The sequence below is a fragment of the Carex rostrata genome, chromosome 25 (assembly GCF_964058835.1).
Source record: "Carex rostrata chromosome 25, lpCarRost1.2, whole genome shotgun sequence".
NCBI lineage: Eukaryota > Viridiplantae > Streptophyta > Magnoliopsida > Poales > Cyperaceae > Carex > Carex rostrata.
Genome location: NC_135942.1, coordinates 3,174,139 through 3,194,320, shown reverse-complemented (window position 1 = coordinate 3,194,320; position 20,182 = coordinate 3,174,139). Strand labels below are relative to the sequence as shown.

General features: G+C 35.9%; 3 protein-coding genes and 1 long non-coding RNA gene across 5 annotated transcripts; 1 reads left to right on the top strand and 3 right to left on the bottom strand.

The window, feature by feature from the left end:
* Window positions 1–220: 220 nt before the first annotated feature.
* LOC144576328 (E3 ubiquitin-protein ligase At4g11680-like) lies at window positions 221–3,231 on the bottom strand. The gene is made up of 5 exons (XM_078326670.1): window positions 2,634–3,231; window positions 2,032–2,151; window positions 1,296–1,428; window positions 1,025–1,192; window positions 221–731 (listed from the first exon to the last, which is right to left on the bottom strand). Exons 1-5 carry the CDS (start codon window positions 3,104–3,106, stop codon window positions 558–560), a joined length of 1,068 nt encoding a protein of 355 aa, XP_078182796.1. The 5' UTR covers window positions 3,107–3,231; the 3' UTR covers window positions 221–557.
* A 1,721-nt stretch (window positions 3,232–4,952) lies between these two features.
* On the top strand, window positions 4,953–6,652 carry LOC144576313 (uncharacterized). Its single transcript, XM_078326645.1, has 3 exons — window positions 4,953–5,220; window positions 5,806–5,899; window positions 6,087–6,652. The coding sequence occupies exons 1-3, from the start codon at window positions 5,039–5,041 to the stop codon at window positions 6,234–6,236; spliced, it is 426 nt and encodes a 141-aa protein (XP_078182771.1). The 5' UTR covers window positions 4,953–5,038; the 3' UTR covers window positions 6,237–6,652.
* Window positions 6,653–7,080: 428 nt separating this feature from the next.
* On the bottom strand, window positions 7,081–12,074 carry LOC144576312 (26S proteasome regulatory subunit 6A homolog). The gene is made up of 10 exons (XM_078326644.1): window positions 11,887–12,074; window positions 10,211–10,327; window positions 10,012–10,119; window positions 9,581–9,772; window positions 9,060–9,251; window positions 8,657–8,775; window positions 8,273–8,360; window positions 8,053–8,172; window positions 7,542–7,682; window positions 7,081–7,355 (listed from the first exon to the last, which is right to left on the bottom strand). Exons 1-10 carry the CDS (start codon window positions 12,019–12,021, stop codon window positions 7,278–7,280), a joined length of 1,290 nt encoding a protein of 429 aa, XP_078182770.1. The 5' UTR covers window positions 12,022–12,074; the 3' UTR covers window positions 7,081–7,277.
* A 3,037-nt stretch (window positions 12,075–15,111) lies between these two features.
* LOC144543593 (uncharacterized) lies at window positions 15,112–16,740 on the bottom strand. 2 transcript variants are annotated; one of them, XR_013508017.1, is made up of 2 exons: window positions 16,159–16,740; window positions 15,112–15,991 (listed from the first exon to the last, which is right to left on the bottom strand). It is a non-coding gene; the product is annotated as an uncharacterized LOC144543593 (long non-coding RNA). The 2 variants fall into 2 exon arrangements; XR_013508018.1 differs by having other exon boundaries at window positions 16,603–16,737.
* Between the last annotated feature and the right edge of the window lie 3,442 nt (window positions 16,741–20,182).

Genomic DNA, 20,182 nt, shown 5'->3' with positions numbered 1-20,182 from the left:
ATTGCAGTGAGCATGTAACCTGTAATACCTATTGTAGGAATGCAGGGCCCCTAATCTTGGAACTAAGTTTGGATCCAACAGCCGACAGAGCCCAAACTTAACTAATGTTCCCTTAACCTGAGTTTGAGCAAATGTAGAGGACTAGATATTCTCCTTTACTAGATTGAGGGAAGCATTTGAATCAAGAAAACTGAGGGCAAACGGAACTAAAAGTAGGTAAGACCAAGTTTATAACAAATAATTCTTTCCATGAAATTCAAACAAGTTGTTACTTTTATTTTTTCCCTTTATCAAACAATGAATTTACAGCTACACCATTCTCTCAAAAAGAAATTAATGCTTCTTTATGAACAAAAACACACTAAAATATATGTCTTCTTCAACCTAGCCTACATCAAAAGGAGACATCTCACCTGAGCAAAACTTCACAGGGGGAGGCAGATTGTGTTGCCAAACAAGCCTCGACACAACAGGCCAAAAACAAGTACATGCACATATTATAATACACAAATATAACACATCAGCTGTGTGTGTGTGAGAGAGAGAAATGAAACCATCTAGACTTCCTCATCGCCATAGTTGTCGGTTTTGATGATGCTGAGTTTGCAAAGAGGACAGGTGGCATTGATATGGAGCCACTTGTCTATACACAAGCAGTGGAAGTGGTGACCACAAGGGAGCTTTCGTAGCTCCACGCCATCCTCATATCCACAAAGACATATGCAACATTCCTATATAACATGATATCATATAACAAAGTTAAATACCTTGTGAATTGTTATATTATAAAATGCTTGTTGTTTATGTAATAATAGGTCGAGTACTTGTCCCGTGCTTAAATAGTAATCCAGTCGAGCACAAAATTAACCATCAACTGGTATCAGGACACCAGGTTATAGACTATTACAGTGGTATCATAAAATTTCATGCAGCATTGGCTGAAGATCTGTTCCTGTCTGTATCAAGCAAAAAATATTAACTGGTAGAATACCAAGTACCCAAAGAGAGTATTTAATAGGCGTACCGCATCTTCAGACTGAAGAGGCTGCTCAACAGGAGGATCGGTACCACACTGGGTCATGATACCACCTCGAATGGACTCTCCAGTTTCAGCCTCCACCTTTCCAGAGACAACTGTTCTTCTGAATTTGTATTTCGGCAACTGACGAATGTCCTCTTCAGTAGCCCCCTCCTAAAATAATAAAGAACAATTGAGTGAAAAATGAAGCAAATGCTCAGAGCCTCATTCATAAATCCCCACCAAAGTGGTATCTTTGTTCATGCTAAAAGAGTACCTGTTCTCTGACAGCATACAGAATGGCAATAATACAAGGGAGGCAACAGCAAACTGCAATTCCTACTAGACATGCCAATGCCACACAGAAGACAACAAAGAACACATCAAATGCTAGAAACACTATGCATAGCCTGAAAGGTAAAAAAAATAGCATAATTTTAGTACCACACCACATTTTTGGTATATGACAATGGTATGAACAACAATTAATACCATTAATGGTCAGATTCAGACAAATTATGACACATATTGCGCATGAGCTTCAAATGCCAAAAGGGCCTAAAATATTTCAAACACTTCCAAACTACTTTACTAATACTTGAGCAAGAAATAATGTTTACAATCACTATATTTTTACTGCCATGTCACCACACATTGGATTGTCAGGTCAGCGTATCCTTTTGCCATGTTACATTTCATTGTCATGTCACGATCTATTTATTATAATGCCAAGTCAGCATTGCATACTGTTTATCTTGTGTTCACATAGGAATGGATGGTGGCAACTCTTTAGGAGATGTCAGGGGAATTCGTTCATTTTGAAAATGCAGGTAGCATTGGAACTGCTGGACCAAATGATCCTACACGTGTATGGTATAGGCAGTACAGAAACCCTATCAGTTAGTGCAGCAATCAAGCCAAATTATCATATCACCACTAAAAGATTTTCGATTAGATAATTTGACAGCCAAATACGAAGATCAGCAGCATATATATAAAGTTTAGGGGTATACCAGTAAAGCTGAGGGGCTTGAGTAGCTAGTGTCTGGCCACCAGCAGAGATCCAGTAAAAGCCAATGATCCACCATATAAAAGAGAACATTGTATTAGCTGATTCCAGGTGTTTGGCAAAGCTTCAATAGGAAAAACATGAAAACTAAGTCAAGCAAATTGGAGTTTCTATAATATCAAATCAACCCAGTTTCTATCTGAATTGAGGATTTCTGGAGTCTCCAGATTACTACTCTTGCCAGCACTGATTTCTACAGCGGATATCAGTTGCCAGCTTATTTTTTTATTTTATTTTATTTTGCTTTTTCACTTTGTACATCAATAGCTAATGAGAAATAAATTAGCTTAGTTATTAATGCAAAATCACAAATATAAATGAATTTAGATTCAGTCATTAGTTACCAAGTTTGATATTATTTTTGTTCTCAAGCAGTACTGTTATGTACCAGGCATATAATTTCTGTTACCATTCAGATAACAGGTAGAACCTGATACCTTTGTGTTTTTTTTATCGTTCAATTGCTAACTTGAGGAATGATTAAGACTAACTGAGCTATCAAGTATTGTTAATCTGAGTTTTACAGCACTAAGCTTTTTTTCTCACCTGAGCTTATCTTCCTCTTGGTCTTGACCAGCACTGCTATTACGAAACCTGACACGTCGCTTGTACTCAAGCCACACACAAACCATGTGCACAACGCACTGAAGCACATACCCTGCAACCCAAACCCTAAGAGGCACGTAAGGATCCTCATTTCTGCTGGACACGAGCATGGCCCCAGAAACAATCACAAACAGGAGATTCCAAAGAAGATCCAGCACGACAACTGGCTTGGAGTAGGCCCAGTCGGATTGTCTCTCTTCTATGTGCTGAACAGCGGTATCACGAACCACAACTGAGGGTTCGCGCATAATCCGACGACTCCCGGCGCGGCGGAGAAAGCTTGCGGCGCCACGAAGACCGTTCGATTGGGTCCCGGTGGTCCGACTTGGACTGGAGAGAAGAGGCGTGGTGTCGACGGTGCGCCTCGGACTAGATGAGCTGGAGGAACTGGAGGAGGAAGTGGAGCTCGCCATGGCGAATCGGATCTAAACCCTATCAGAGATCGAGGGAAAATTGAGAATTGACAGAAGGGAAGAGAAGACTGGAAGTTGGAACAGTTTTGTCCTCGTTATAAAAAAAAGGGAATATATTTTTAAACAGAATAAAAAAAAAATATTATGTTCAGCGTTGAGCTGCCATGGATCAGTCCAATCCATGGGGAACCGAATCCGATTCGTCTGCGTTAACGTATCGTTTAATTTTAGTTTTGGACCGTGTGATCAGATTTCGGGCCAATCTGGAATCCTTAATATTTGTGCAGATTTAAATCGCGCGGTATAATATTAACTCAAAATTTGAGGTAACTCAGAGAATACGAATTCGGACTGAAGAGGGAAGAAAACAAGCCTAAATAGGGCATGGTTTGTATTGCGAATCCATATCCTTTGAGAAAACAGTTTCTGTGAGTAAAATTTGGACCATACGATCAGAATTTAAGTCACATGGAACGTACGGAATTTATTTAAGGGGGCGTATAGTTCGCGCTATAGGTTATTTAAGAAAATAGAAGGATTCTATAAAATATAATGTCATATCATTTCAAAATATTTGTCATTTTCATGTTTGATTTGTGCATGACTATTGTTTTAACATTTATTGGAACGAGTATTCTCATATTTGATTTGCACATAGCTCCAATGGCTATAGACATAACTTCACTATTTATTAATTATTAACTAAATAACGTTATGTTAGCAAATTTTTTATGTATTGTTTAAAGTTAAATTATAAATCAGATAAAATATATTTGAGATGGCATGCCTGTTGCATTAACTGTGTCTGTCTTTTAGTATTTCCAATATTAGGGTTTGTCAGTAATTAGTTTCTATTTTAAGTATTAGTGTTACAACTGAAAACAAATCAGGGGCCTTTGATATTAATGGCATACTACCAGTAACTTGAGGCTTCTTGCACCTGCTTTCATGAAATTGCTTCTAAAGTTCAATCTTCATATCTGATGATGATGGTCCAGAACCTAAAAGCAACAACAGTGCAATTTATCAATTGACATCTCTTTTTATTTCCAAAAAGCAATTTTTCTTTTAACTTTAAAGTACTATGGACTTCATATTTCCTAGTTGGTCATATCAAGTAAATTTATAATTAATGATACAAAGGTAAATGCATAAAATGAGAATTACTATGTCACATTGCTACTAACTTCTAAGCTTGTCCATTTTCATGCAAAAAGTCAGTCATCATCAGAAAAATATTTCTAGGCAAAATTTGAAGCAGGGCGAGATTCCAAAAATTTATCTACTTCAAGAGAGGAAAAATTGAAGGGTTGGAATAAGTGATTTTATTTAAAATTACTGGTGTTTAAGTATTATTGCACTCCAGTATAAAGTTAATCCATGGGGAAGGTTGGAATAAGTGATTTTATAGAGAACTTAACAAGGGATTAGGTGATTAGCTCTGGTGAAGGTCCTTGGCAGGGTGAATAAGGCCAATTCCAACTTTTATTTTGGACAAATCTCCCACTAAACAGAGTACCTAATGATGTATACTTGGAGAGTACCTAATAGATTTCCTATATCTACAATAGGCACCAAATTACTCTTGGCCCAGCTGGGACTAAATCCAAAGACCGTTCTCTCCTAATTGTGGGAGTACGATACCTGATGGGCTGAGGGGATACGGAATACCACTAAGAATCACTTTGTAAGGGTGGTGCTGTGCAAATTTTGATTAGTATTGCATTCCGATGCATGTTAAGAATAAATAGCTCTCAATCCAAAGGTTATTGTAGTTTCAAGCTGACACAATGGGAACGTTTATGTAATATTGAAAATGTTGGGGCCTAGCTGGGAAGATCTCTTTATGTTTCTTTCAGAAAGGAAGCAAACTTTCTTTTTAGGTTTTTCATGGAGTGCTTGTCAATGGACATGCTAAAAATGATATAGATAATGATTTTCTTTTGTCTGCATTATAAACTGCTGCCAGATGTGCAGGAAAAGTACGAGGAGGCCATGGCATTACTTGCGCAATTGGAGAAAAGAGCAGTAATGGCAGAAATAATGCTAGAGGCTACCATACAGTACCAGTCTAGCCAGGGCAAAGCTCAGCAGCCTTCTTCTCCTTCTCCTAGGTATCCCATCCATCTCTGTGTTTTCCTGTTATATCTGAAATTTGTGTGTTATTTCCAGCCTATATTTTCTTGATGTGTTAACCAAATGGAAATGTCACTCAGCAATAACCAAGTTATGCTCAGGTCTATAAAATATTGGCCATGTTTGGTTGTGGAGTAAAATTAATGAGGATTAAATTGATTAATTCATCATATTCATACTTTACACCTCATTTGGTAATTTAAGTCATGGATTAAATTAATCTGTTTGGAGGAGTAAGATGCTGGGAAATGAACAACTGCCTATGACAGTGAGTGTGGAGTAAGTTATTCTAGCTGGAGTTACTCCGGATTAATTCACCTCTTACTCCAGCTTATCCTATTTTACTCCTCGTTTGACGGCTTAAGTGTGAAGCAAGAGGTTTACTCCACAACCAAACATGGCCATTGTGCATAAATATCAGTCAACTTACCTTTTTTTTGCTTCATAGTGGCTCCGTTTCTCCACTTTATATATTACCGTAATGCTGTTATCCTCACTGGTGTCGCTGTTTTTTTTTTTTTTAATTCACATTATCTGTTTATATTGCTGTTGTTGTCTTTTAGAACACCGACAAGCCAAGAATTACCTCAGGATAATGTACAACCAAGAAGAATAAGTTTGCTGGCCAGACCCTTCGGCTGGCTTGACAAGAATAAGGTAAGTTCAAATTGTTAATTTCTGAGGATTTAATTGAACTGTTTCAGTAATTAGAACCCCTGCTTTCTGAGACAATTTTTTCCTAGTTAATTAAGTAAATTTATTCAAAGTACGAGACTTTAATAACCAGTGTAACCCAGGAGTTGAGCAAATAAATTTCTTCTTACATATTGGGTATATTTTATAGGGCAAACAGAGTAATAAGGAAGCCAAAGGAAGCAATATCGAGGAAGCCAAACCTAATCCTGATGACGCCAAACCTAGTACTGAGGAATCAAAATCTGTAAATCCTGAGGGCTCGATGCAAAAAATACCAATGATGAGGACCAAACTGTAAATACACCGCATGAGGAAACACTACACATGGAAGAAAATGGAAAGCAAGAGGGAGAAAAGTGAAAATTTCCAGTTGGATATGAGCATTACTTTCTTATTGTAAGCGGAGATATTCATTCTTTTTTTTTTTTTGGGAAACCGTCCAAGAAGATGGCTTCAATATATTAATTAGAAAATAGGCTATGTTGTTGTTGTTGTTGTTTAATTTTTCAATTATATATCTCAGTTTTCCATTTTCTTTTTTCTTTTGCATTTCAAAGTGTGGTTCAATCTGTCTTGTAGGCTCAGCTTTTTAGTGTAAAATATTAGAAGAAAAGAGAGTATTTATTACAAATTATGAGGTGTAATAACGTAATGGTTAGAGCAGGCTAGAAGGATATTATGAGCTTGATGAATAATAACTTGCTGTTTATCATATGATACGTGACTTCACAGAATTTCAAAAACAGGTTTAGTATATGGGAACAATCCAAGTATTCTCTTTTGTTTCATTTATTTAAAATTTCAAAACCGTTTGCTTCTGGCAATTATGCCTGTTTTGATAACACTCATTCGAATCCTACCTAACTTGACTAAAGATGACACGAGATCTAAAAATAATTTAAAGATGGACAATTTGAAATTGGAACCGAATAGAGCTGACCGTACTCGAACAAGATCCGGCACATATCTTGCCACTTTAAAAGGAACAAATCTGGCCGAATCCAAAAACCCAATCCAATCCGTTCCAACCCGACCAAACACATCTAGAGACCCGGCAGTTCTAGTAAGTAGAAGTAATCTGATCTGGCCCCATCCAAACCCGACCCGCACAAAACATTGAAAATGACAGCACACTCATGCCCTTGTCCACAACTACAAAATACGTAGCTTAGTCGCTAAATGGAACTGTCGTACGATATCCTTTATGGATAATTTAATACGTCTGACAGAAAATTATCATCTAGCACTTTATCAGAACTATACACTAAATACCCAAACAAACTTTTAAGGAAATCCAGAGCGTCTCCATTAACTAATAGACAAGGAAACACAAAAACAACTAAGCATAATAATTTAAGCTGGACTTCTTCTTAGCCTGCACTTGTATGATCCCTTCATTGAAATCTTCATGGGTGACCTGCATAGAAACCAATACATGGCATTAATATCAATACTACAGTTCTTCATTTAACCACTGAAATGGTACCAAGACCTAACTGGTAAATGTATAACTTCACATGTAGACATCTGATGCCAAATGGATCAGTCTTTCACATAACCTAGGGTACAAACATCGATGTGTGTGTAGAGAATGAGAGACAACCTCAGTGGCATCACGGCGCAGAGCAAGCATACCAGCCTCAACACATACAGCCTTAAGCTGGGCACCATTGAAGTCATCAGTGGAGCGGGCCAGCTCCTCAAAGTTTACATCAGGATTAACATTCATCTTTCTTGAGTGTATCTGTTTCATTTATTATTATTTTGATTAGTCAGTAACATGATGTTTAGATAATTCAAGAAAAAGTAATATGAACCACATTAATAGTACAGATTAAAATTCAAGGGAAAAAGTGTGCATTTCCATTACATTCTTATATAAAACAACAAAAACAATGACAAGAAGTCGAGAAGTATCCTATGTGTCCTTCTCAAGACATTAGAGTAATCTGATATAATCACTGCATTATCCCCCCACCCCCCCTAAAATTACTTCCTGCAATGTAGCAAATTTGGCCTAGGGAAAAGGTATTGGTGATAATCTTCAAGAGGGAAACTGAGTTTTGTGTGTGTGTCAGAGACAGAGAGAGAGAGAGAGAGAGAGAGAGAGTAACCTGAAGAATGCGAGCCCGGGCATCCTCAGTCGGGTGAGGAAACTCTATCTTGCGGTCAAGACGGCCAGACCGCAACAATGCAGGATCTAGGATGTCAGCCCGATTTGTGGCTGCTATCACCTTTTATATTTACAACAAGTAAAAATATTGTTTATTATTAAAGAGTAGTCATTTAAATAAAGAAAAAGTAAAAACATGAAGGGAAAGGAAAAACAGTAACCTTGATCCGCTCATCACTGCTGAATCCATCAAGCTGATTAAGCAACTCCAACATAGTTCTTTGCACTTCACGGTCACCACTCACCTCACTATCGTAACATTTCAATTTCAAATGATTTAGGTCATGCTAATTTTATGTTTTGAAAATTTCATTGGATTTTTTTCGAGGTACTTGCAAGACTGGCAGGTTCATTTGGACTATGGAGCAACAATAAGGCTTGATTGATAAATTGAAAGATTCATTGTAAATGTGGGATAACTTTGAAAAGAGGTCAACTGGTATAGTGGTATTACAATTTCACGATAATGAGAGTTGAATAGGGTCTGCATTTCAGTTAATTGCAAAGGCATTTTTTTTCAGTTAATGCAATTGATGTAATTGTACCTGTCAAATCTCTTGGTACCAATAGCATCAATCTCATCAATGAAGATAATACAAGGGGCCTTATCTTTCGCTAGCTGGAATGCATCGCGTACTAGTTTAGCACCATCTCCAATAAACATCTACATAAATCAAAAGAAAAAAGAAATCAATAATAGTTTATGAAGGAACTGGTAGGTACTACCAGGACATGACCGACATCAGCATATAAGAAATCTATCACAAAGAGCAATGTCACAGATATCTTCAATTATTTAGCCATATTTTATTTCAAAATTCCATGACACTGAACAAACAACATCACCGTTATAGTAGTAAGTGTTATATGAGCATCTAAGGTTTTTGCCAATTATTTGGGAACAATTACAAACATCACATCAATAAATACATAAATAAAATAATATACCTGAACAAGCTGTGGTCCTGCAAGCTTCAAAAAAGTGGCATTGGTTTGAGCAGCACAAGCACGTGCCATTAGGGTTTTTCCTGTACCAGGAGGACCATACAAAAGAACTCCTTTAGGTGGTCTGATGCCAAGTTTCTGAAACCGATCCTTGTGTGTCATAGGCAATACTATTGCCTCCACCAGCTCTTGTATCTGCAACACGTGTAATATTATTATTTCAGATCAAGTTAGAAAAAAAATTAAGCAAACCTTCAGAACTCGATCCACTAAACATAAACCACCAATTCTTTATGAATTTCCAGGGTATCACTGCAGACCAATTTGAAAAAAGATACATGTGTATATATAAGTTGAATTATGTGGAGCTGGTTTACTAAAACTGCAGTTGAAAAATAAAATACACTGTTCAGATTCAGACAAGGAAACATTGGATTAAACTAAATGAGACTAAATAGGTCTATTATCTTAAAAGTCCATGAAACCACCTATAGTAAGAAAGTAGATTGGTAGGATTCTTTTACCTGTTTCTCTAGGCCACCAATGTCATTGTAATCTTCAGTCGGTTTCTCATCAACTTCCATGGCCTTAACACGTGAGTCATACTCTGAGGGTAGTGTGTCGAGTATTAAGTAGCTGTCTTTGTTCACACCCACTAAATCACCGGGTTTCAATTTATCAGGATCCACTAAACCAACAACCGGTAAGAATATTGTCTGTCACATATAATAAACAAAACAAGATTAGCAACCCAAGAAATATATATAACACTAATCCTAAATACTCCACAAAAAGCATAGCACACTCATAGAAAGGTACAATTTATCCCCAAATGGAATAATCTGTACACAATAAATATTTTGTACAAAATAATGATACAGTACTCAACCATGATTGTGAAATGTGTTCTCAAAAGACTATTATAAATATATAGGATAAATAAGAATTGTATGACCTGACGAGTAGAAGTTTTCAAAACAACACACTTGCCCTTCCTCTGAGAGTCCAAATCAATGTTTGCACCATCTTCCTCTGCCTCATCTTCAGGATTCATTTCCAAAATCTATAACAGATCAATAATTCATATGTAAAAATGCAAATTGTTGACTATTGAGATGCTATTTTTGAAAAAATAACTTAAAAATTAGTAGTACCTCAACAATATTGCCAACAAGGTAGGGCAGTTGCTTGTTCAGTTTTATTTTCTCCTGATTTTCCTTTATTTTCTCCTTGTATGAATCTAGATCTAGATTGTTCCTTTGCAACTCATCCTGGATAACAATTATCCAACCAGAAAAGTTAAGAATTTATCCAAAATAAAATAAAACCAAGTATGCATCATTAGGTACTCTCCAAGTATACATCATTAGGTACTCTGTTTAGTGGGGATTTGTCCAGAATAAAAGTTGGAATTGGCCTTATTCACCCTGCCCTTGTTAAGTTCTCTTGTTAAGTTCTCTATAAAAGTTGGAATTGGCCTTATTCACCTTCACCAGAGCTAATCACCTAATCCCTTGTTAAGTTCTCTATAAAATCACTTATTCCAACCTTCCCATGGATTAACTTTATACTGGAGTGCAATAATACTTAAACACCAGTAATTTTAAATAAAATCACTTATTCCAACCCTTCAATTTTTCCTCTCTTGAAGTACATACATTTTTGGAATCTCGCCCTGCTTCAAATTTTGCCTAGAAACATTTTTTCTGATGATGACTGACTTTTTGCATGAAAATGGACAAGCTTAGAAGTTAGTAGCAATGTGACTTGTGACATAGCAATTCTCATTTTATGCATTTACCTTTTGTATCATTAATTATAAATTTACTTGATATGTGTGCCAGGCAAAACGCAAAAGAGAGGTAGTGTAGAGACCAACTAGGAAATATGAAGTCCATAGTACTTTAAAGCTAAAAGAAAAATTGCTTTTTGGAAATAAAAAGAGATGCCAATTGATAAATTGCACTGTTGTTGCTTTCAGGTTCTGGACCATCATCATCAGATATGAAGATTGAACTTTAGAAGCAATTTCATGAAAGCAGGTGCAAGAAGCCTCAAGTTACTGGTAGTATGCCATTAATATCAAAGGCCCCTGATTTGTTTTCAGTTGTAACACTAATACTTAAAATAGAAACTAATTACTGACAAACCCTAATATTGGAAATACTAAAAGACAGACACAGTTAATGCAACAGGCATGCCATCTCAAATATATTTTATCTGATTTATAATTTAACTTTAAACAATACTTTAGCTAACAGGGCTCTATATATATATATATATCTAGTGCATGCAATTACCAGTACTGTTGACTACTACTGAGTCTTTTCTCAAAAAAAAAACAAAAAAAAGACTACTGAGTACTGAGTCATTACTACAAAGACACAGAGTAGGTGTCAATCGTTGTGAAGTAGACTGGGGAATGGGGCTATTCAAATCCACCATAGAACATGACACGTATCACATCGTACACTTTTATCAACCTCTATAATTAATTGTACTTCTCTTCCTCTCTCACTTTCACAGAGACATTGCTATTGCTGTTGCACATTAATCACCAAAATTGTGTGCTAATGCCTTGAAATAACTAGTATAAAGCTCCAATAGCAAAAGAAGCACCAAAGTAAAAGTAAACTGAAATCTAGAGTTTTAACCACCACATAATTAAGCAAGTTTTAAGCAAAATTAACAGAAAAATAACTCCCCTTACTTCCCTCTCCGGCACAACCATACCACACCTAGGGTTTTGTATAAGCCTCGGTAGAAAACAAAGCATTGAAGTACAAGATCCTATCAGTAACAGATCGAACCTATTAGTGTTTCGCCTTACCTTGAGAACACGGATCTCGTTTTCCAAGAGGCGAGTGGCCCTGACGATGTCATCTGTCGACATGGACGCCAGCTGGTCGTCCTCCGTCGATGTGTCCATTGGAGTCGGTGGAGTCGGTGCTGTTGCTGTCGCCATTGATTTGCTTGAGAGTTGAGAGAGAAGATGCTTTGGGCGCAAGCAAAGGAGCAAAGCGCTCCGATAGAAAAAGCAGGTCGAGCCGTCGAGTGCGTATCCTCTGATATAACTCAACTTTTGCGTGACCGACGTGTCCGGTGCCTATTTATGTGTGCTTTGAGATTCGTGGAGAACTTATTTAAACGGTTGGGAGTTTCCATAAAGTCGCGCAAAGTTTGAGATATATCAGAGGATACGAATTCGTTATCCTCTATCTCCACCGTTTATTATAATGGATGGTTGAGAACTTTGGCCCCGTTCGGCTAGGGCCTCCTTAAGCCTCCTTAAGGCTAAAGGAGCCTCCTTTAGCTTCCTTAGCCACTTAATCTTGCCGAACACCGATTCCTTAGCGCGGATTAAGACAACCTCCTTTGGCCTCCTTTTGCCCGGATCTTAATCCCCTGCCCGTTCCTTAAGGCACCTCCCCCCCTTCCTTTAGCTTCCTTTAGCCATCTTAATCCTTCGCCCCTTCCTTTAGCTTACCGAACAACCCCTCCTTAGCACGGATTATTATTTAATCCACCATGTGTTGCCGAACGGGACCTTTGAGATTATAATGAGAAATAATAAAGCTAACCGTTGTTATTATTCAGGCTGACCGAACTAGGGATGGCAAAAAAGCCCGTTCGGCCCGACGGCCCGGTCATACCCGTCTGGCCTGCCCATTACCTGGTCGGCCCGATACTGTAATGGGCCAGGTAAGGCCAGGCTTAGAAACAGGCCAGGTCAGGTATGGAATTTTATTGAAGCCCAAAGGCTGCCTGATGGGCTTATCTGTGATGTGAATTTCGAAAATTTAATCCAAGCCCAAAGGCCATCTACGCCAGACTTCCAAAAATTAGGAATTTTAATTTGATATCCCCTCCGTGACTTCCAAGAACCTTCTCTTCTCTGTGACTTTCGAAAATTAGGTTTACGAGCCCCTCTCTTCTCTGTGACGGCTCTCTCCTCATTTCGCCTCCACAGACGGAGAGACCTGCGTCTTTCTCCGAGACTCTAACTTTCGAACACCAAAAACCACCGATCTGCGCCTTTCTCTACCTTTCTCCGACAAGCTTCACCACTGAGATGTTGAGATGTTTTGCCCATAACTTCACCGATCTGCGCCTTTCTCCTCTATTCTCGAATAAAAGCCTCTGCTTGTTGGGTGGTAACAATTGGTAAGGAACTGGCATCATATCTTAGTCATACTACTTGTTTGCCTTTTCTTAATCATATTAGATGCCTTTCTCCGATTTTTGTGTTTTCATTTTTAAAACTTCTGAAATTTAAAACTGAAATATTAAAATAAAACTAATATATATGATCTATATTATTTTGGTACCAGTACAATATTCTGGTACTGGATCACTATATTGGTTTTTTTATTTTCATTTTGTTGGGATTTTAGGAGTAAGAATAAGGTGGTGGTTGTATTATGACGATTGGTACAATTCCGGTACCAAATTGCTGAGTACCAGATTCTAAGTAGATTGTAAGTATATTGGTGTTCGTAATATTTTGCTTTCACTAATGAGATAAGGTTCATCTCTTGGATATAACACTCAATTAATAAATCCAGATCTGAGTATAAACTTTTCTGCATTAATTTTGTGCTTTTAATTTTCTGTCTAAGCTTTTAATTTTCTGACTATGAGGTGTTCGACAAAATGCAGGTAGAGAATAAGCTTGTTTGAAGAATTTTTTAAAGCTTAAGAATGGGGATCGAGCTTATTGTGTTTGCTGTTTTTATTTGCTGTTAAGTGTACTTTGTTTGTCTTCTATATTTTAACTTTGTTGTTTGTATAATGATACTGCTGTTAAGTATACTATGTGCTGTTAAGTATGCTATGTTTGCAAATTCTGTTTGTATTTGCTTAAGACGTGATTGCTGTTTGTGTTTGCTGTTAAACTGTTGTTTTGTACTGTTTGTATTTGGTGTTAAATATACTTAGATTGTGTATGCTATTGGTTTAAACTGCTATTAAATGAGACCAGACATGATTGGGCCAGGCCGGGTAAGGCAGCCCATGGGCTGTGGCAGGCAGGCGCAGGCAGGCGCAGGTTTGAAGAAAATGCCCACAGGCAGGCCGGGTATCAATTTCTAGGCCCGTTATAATGGGCCAGACAGGTCAGGTATAGATTTTTATCAGGCAGGCCGGGTATGGGATTGGTAAAATACCTGTGGGCTCGGCCCATTGCCATCCCTAGACCGAACGCCCTCTTCCTCTCTCGTTCTTTCGCTGTGAAAAACCTCCTCTCCTTCCCTAATTAGACAGAACTTTTCTTTGATCTCGATTCATATCTGAGCTCGCGTTTCGTTCTTCCTTCGTGCAAGAGCTCTTGATTTATAAGGTGTGCATTAATTGCTCCGTCTCTCTTTCTCTACACTGGTATGGGTGCCTGCCATGTCCAATCCATGATTGAATTTTTCTATTTTGCTGCTTCATTGCTGAGTTGGGATACTACTTCATTGTATAATTTTCAAGAGAATTGCATTGTACTCGATTATTGGTAGAGTTTTTTTTTTCTTTTCTTTTCTTGTGTAAACTTGTGTAAATTGTAAATTGAAGCACACAAACATAGTTTTAAACTTTTAATTGGTTGAAGATAATTTATTGATATTTTAAAAAGAAAGAATGTGTTACCCTAATTTTAATTGGTTGAAGATGATGATTTAGAAAAAGAAAGTTTTGAATGTAATGTACATATACTTTGTTCTCGTCAAGCTTTATTTGAAGGTTTGTTCTAGTCCATTTATATGATGACACAAAAATAAAAAATGAAAATTTGTGTAATCTAATGTACTGGTACTTTTCTTTAGAAATCTGTGTTTTAATATTCAAGTCAACTTTCAGCTGACTTTTTCCTTTATTTTGTTAGACCTAGATTAGTTTGATTATATCTCTTAACCTATTACTTGTAAAGATCTGCAAAAATGAAAAATATTTATATCTAAATGTGTTAGCATGTTATATGAATATCAAGATCTGAATCAAAAGGAATATAGAATTATTATTTTTGTGTGAAAAGGACAACAATGCCCTTGAATTGAGAAACGAAGAATTATCAAAATCTGCAAGTATGGATGCATTGTCACTAGTGTGAACTTTATTGCTCACAACTTGCTTACATTATATACACAAATATTTTTCAGATGCAAAAAAATGAAAAAGAAAATTTTACATCAAATAATCAAAGAAATCCATCTGCGAACTAATTGAATAATTTACAAATCAAATCCTTCTAGTTAATTAACTACTCAAACTTGAAATTCATATGATCTTCCGCATTCATCTCACTGGCACCGACAGTGCTACTAGTATTCTCCTCCTCTAATACTTCTCTGCTGATTAATTGAACAAATAGCAACTCTATCTTGAGGCATAAATTGAGCATTCTAAGTCTTCCAATATGTACCTAATCCATTGATTCAAGAGTAGTACAAATAAGCCATTCTTATAGTTAAGAAATTATAAAGCTCTTTCACTGTATAAGAGTTTAATTATTAGGAATACATCAAGAATAGACTTAATTAAACAAAAATAAGCCATTCTTGTTTGATTTTCTCGACCCATTATTTCTACTTTAAATAATAAATCTGAATTAGATATGGCTACTCGTGTCATATCAGTAGATTCAGTTTTTGTTTTAATGTAGCACTAGTGATGTTAAAGACCAACTAGCATACATGGTTCATTTTCAATTTCAAACCAACTCCATCTTCTTTGCAAATAGTTGATTAAGTACCTTTATGTATTTTGTGGATATTATATGTACCTAGATGCATTCATTCGGGTTTCCTTTTCTTTTCAGACCAGAGTGAAAATGCAAGCAATGTTAGAGTTGAGGTGAAAAAAATAAGCTCAGATAAGGAATTGGTATGAGGGAGATGTTCACTTGTCCCATTTTTCTGAACCTTCAAGAAATATTTTTGTCCATGACTCCTTACCTGTAAAAGTAAATCATATTTAGTAACTGCAATGAATTAGTAAGTGGAATGATTGAAATGGTAAAAAGGGAACCTGAAATATGTTTACTCATATTTTTACTAACAAGAATGGGCTGATTTAAGCATTTTAAAAGAATCTAGAAGAGAGAATCATGTGGTGTATTTACCTTGTTTTGGGGTTTAACCTAAAGGACTTGTTGTTTTCAAGCATTGTATGTGAGAATAGGAATAAAATACGCTGCATATATGAAGCTAAAATGAGGTCAATTTAGGCTCAAATCATGGAAAAATCAAGCATAGTTGAGGTTATCCTTCTCAACAGTTGGTTCACACCAGTATGTGACACAACACTGGTAGAGACCGTACCTCCTCCCAGAAAACTGGTACTAAACTGGAACCAGTCCCAAATTCAATTAAACAAAACCGAGAGTTACCAAAACAGATAAAAAGGACTTTGTGCATAACTCAAGCAATTGATCGATTTAACAATTCAAAATTATTCAATCAAGCAAGCCCTAAATTCTAGCATCACAATTTCAATCAATTGAAAGCACGCTGGCCTTAACATAAAACAGAAATTGTAAGGCTAATAAAACAAATCAACCACACACAGATTAATGAGAGAGGGCTTAGTCCTTATTTTAATAAATCAAGCAATCTACACAAACAAAAGAAACTCAGATTCGAGTTCGAGCAAGAGCAGCAAGCGATACGAGAAAGTTGAGCCTTATGGATATGAACTCTTGTATTGCTGGCAAGTGGCCAATCGAAGACGAAGTATTCAGGTAGATTTAGTTGGAGGTCACTAAACTTTGTTGTTGGTTACAAATTGAACACTCGAGTTTGATTTGTTCTTCTATAAATTTTGAATTTGTTTCAATCAAGTCATTCTATAATTTTTTTTCATTTAAAATATTAATGAAATATGCTCATTCGATAAAAAATACAAACTGAGTATGCTTATTATATTTACAATTTTAACATAATATGTTTATTCCGTTCAAAATACTAACATAAAAGTTATATTTTATTAATTATTTGAATGAACAAAATTATAAGGTAACTTGATTGGAACAAATAAAAAGTTCAATAATTATAAAGGAACAAACTAAATCTGAGAGACCAATCAATTCGTGATTAAAAAAAAAAACAAAATTTAATGACCTCCGAAAAAATTTCCCCTATTTATCTCCGGCTCATAAAAATTCAAAGCATAAACAAACTTTTATAATAATTTCAAATATATATATATGTTTGCTAAATAATTCAGTAAGCCAGACACGCTGGGTAATTCAGCGAGCTAGTTTGCATACTATTTGTGAGAAAATTGGATATGTAAATGGCCCGCTAAAAATGCATTTCGGTTATTATTTACGCAAAATATTTGTACACATGTAAAGGACATGTTAGAGTTGTTTACCTCTCACTTTTAGTTAGTTATTTTACAATCCATCAACAAAGACGTAATATTATTAAAACCATGAACCGATAAACACAATTTGCTGTAATATTTTAAAAATATTTTATGTATAATGCTTGTCGTATCATTTTTATTCTGGCCAAATAAATATATACATTTTTTTTTAATAAAGATTTTTATCCTCCATCTCTCATCCCCCATTTATCCCCCAACGGCTTAACTACTCAAAAAGGAAACTTGATTTATCTCATATTTTTCTAATTTAGACTGGGTGCATCAAAACCCCATACAAGTTTCTTCATGGTTCATGTGAGATTATTCTAAACCAATCAAACTATCAAAGGAGTCTCCTTTTTCAATTAACGGACAAAGAAATTAAAGAGAAAAATTCACAGAAAGAAATTTGAGAAGGCAAAAGAATCATTGCAATTCTCTTAAGCATATTCCTTCAAGTTAGAAGAAAAGGGAAGCACATGGCGAAACAAACCAGGTTATCAGATCAAGGATCGGTTGCTTGAACTACATGGTAATTGGTACTATACCTAGAGGTTCAATTAAATGCCGAACTACAAACAATATAAATTAAAACCTTAATAGCGAAAGTAATTATCTTTTCTTGTTGGGCCTTATGATACAATAGATGGGGCTGGACCCTGTATTATATAAATATATACACACCTGGCAAGGGAAGTTAACGCGAAGAGAATTGTGTGATGCGTGAAAGAGAGATGTGAGGTGATGGCCGAATTGCAATAACCCTAATTTTTTATAACTCAAAACACGTAAATTAATAACTCAAATTGCACTGTGGGCTTGCCAATATCATCGCGGGTCTCGTCGTAACAGGAGGTAAAGAGTAATTGAGCCATTGAGGCGAATTTTGATATTTGAGTTAACGGTACGAATTTAGTACGGATGGTTCACTACTCATAATACTTGTATGACGAGGTGTGAATACTTGATTAACGAGGTATGAATACTTGTATCACGAGATAGGAATACTTGCGCAATAAATAGCCCGAAAGTATGTAATCATAGATCTCATTTAAAAGAGAAAATTGTGTAGAAAACGTTCATGGTTTTAGATTAGCAAAATTTCTCACAGATTATCAGAAATATTGGCAAGATTAAATGAAGAAAAAAAACGCACCTCTAAAAATGTGTAAAATGTGAGTGTATGATGAGAGAGAAAATAAAGCTGATGTCTATTTTTTTTTTCAAAATACTTGATATCTTAGATATAAATACTTGATATATTATATCTTAATACTTGCGCGCATATGTATTCATATTTGCACGAGTCAATTTTATAATCTTAATATTTTCAGACGTCATCCAGTGACATATGAAAAAAAAAATTATAATATATTTTAGGTACAAATACTTCAGATATGAATTATTTATACTTGCATTATGAGATATGATTATATGAATACTTGCACGTCGAGATATGAATACTTGCTCGGCGAGGTATGAATACTTGTATGACGAGTTATGAATACTTGCACGACGATGTATGAATACTTGCACGACAGACAATCCAAAAGTACGTCATCATGGATCTCATTTGAAAGAGAAAATTACGTAAAAGACGTCTATGGTTTTAGATTTGCAAATTTTCTCATAGATTGTCAGAAATATTGACGAGATTGAACGGAGAAAAAAAACCCAACTCTAAAAACGTGTAGAAGATATGTGTATGATGTGTCCAGTTTTTTTTTCTAAATACTTAGAATCTTAGGTACGAATACTTGATATATTATATATTAATACTTGCGTGTATAGATATTTATATTTGCACGCGTCAGTTACAAAATCTATTAAATATTAGGTGGTCCCCCAAGTAATTAATAAAGTACAGTTAGTTGATGGTCCCACAAGTAGTTATTGACTGGGGGATAAATGAGAGAAATTGACTGGAGGATAGTTAGTCGATCTCTTTTTTTTTATAAAAGGCTTAAATAAATAAATATATACATATATAAAATACATAACTCGAGTTCATCTGTCATTGTTGATGAGTTTATGATCACAAGTGAAACCTATATTGATTAAAAATATAAACAAATACACACAACACATCGTGAATATATTTTAAAATAATTCGACGCACAGTATTTGTCGGTTTTGGACCAGATTGTAGATGTTTTTTGGATGTGATTCTAAATCTTCTATTTCTTTATTTATCTCTCCTCCTTATTAAGGAGCTTAATGTCTAGATCCTGTAAGGGTCCTGATTTTTTTTTTTTTCCGAAATGATGCTCAACTGTTGAATTTTCAGATCGCACATAGATGAATTTTCCAAATTATGAGCTTCAACACTTGAGTATGCACTGGTCGCGCCGCATATGATCCCAGTGCCCGTAAACTGCGCGCCGCACCAGTGGAACGCGCATCTAAACCACGCACGGCATCTGCGGACCGAATCTGTGCACCGCTCACCTTTTTTCTTTTTTTCTGCTGAAGGCGGAATTCGAACCCAGTTGGATTCTGTTAGTGTCAAAATTCTTACCACTACACATGTGTTATCTTGTAGATAAATATAGTATTTAACTATTTTTCACTACAAATTTGATTTAAATTATCTCTCCTCCTTATTAAGGAGCTTAATGATTTCTACTACATAATTTGCTTCCATTGCTGTGCATGAGCACAATTACTAGTTGTTCTAACGGCTGTAGTTAGTTGAATTTTCTGTTTATAATTGATTGTTCTCACAGCAGTAGTTGGATTTGTTCATGCGTGATTGCCATGATCTCCTTGAAAGGATG

Excerpts from the sequence above, each read along its gene's own strand:
- LOC144576328 (XM_078326670.1), bottom strand. The coding sequence starts at position 3,106 with ATGGCGAGCTCCACTTCCTCCTCCAGTTCCTCCAGCTCATCTAGTCCG. Across the intron at positions 1,429-2,031 it reads CAAGCCCCTCAGCTTTACTG|GCTATGCATAGTGTTTCTAG; the intron begins GTATACCCCTAA and ends TTTACCTTTCAG. Across the intron at positions 1,193-1,295 it reads TGTATGCTGTCAGAGAACAG|GAGGGGGCTACTGAAGAGGA; the intron begins GTACTCTTTTAG and ends TTATTATTTTAG.
- LOC144576313 (XM_078326645.1), top strand. The coding sequence starts at position 5,039 with ATGATTTTCTTTTGTCTGCATTATAAACTGCTGCCAGATGTGCAGGAA. Across the intron at positions 5,221-5,805 it reads CCTTCTTCTCCTTCTCCTAG|AACACCGACAAGCCAAGAAT; the intron begins GTATCCCATCCA and ends GTTGTCTTTTAG. Across the intron at positions 5,900-6,086 it reads GCTGGCTTGACAAGAATAAG|GGCAAACAGAGTAATAAGGA; the intron begins GTAAGTTCAAAT and ends TATATTTTATAG.
- LOC144576312 (XM_078326644.1), bottom strand. The coding sequence starts at position 12,021 with ATGGCGACAGCAACAGCACCGACTCCACCGACTCCAATGGACACATCG. Across the intron at positions 10,328-11,886 it reads ACGAGATCCGTGTTCTCAAG|GATGAGTTGCAAAGGAACAA; the intron begins GTAAGGCGAAAC and ends ATTGTTATCCAG. Across the intron at positions 7,356-7,541 it reads TGCGCCGTGATGCCACTGAG|GTCACCCATGAAGATTTCAA; the intron begins GTTGTCTCTCAT and ends GTTTCTATGCAG.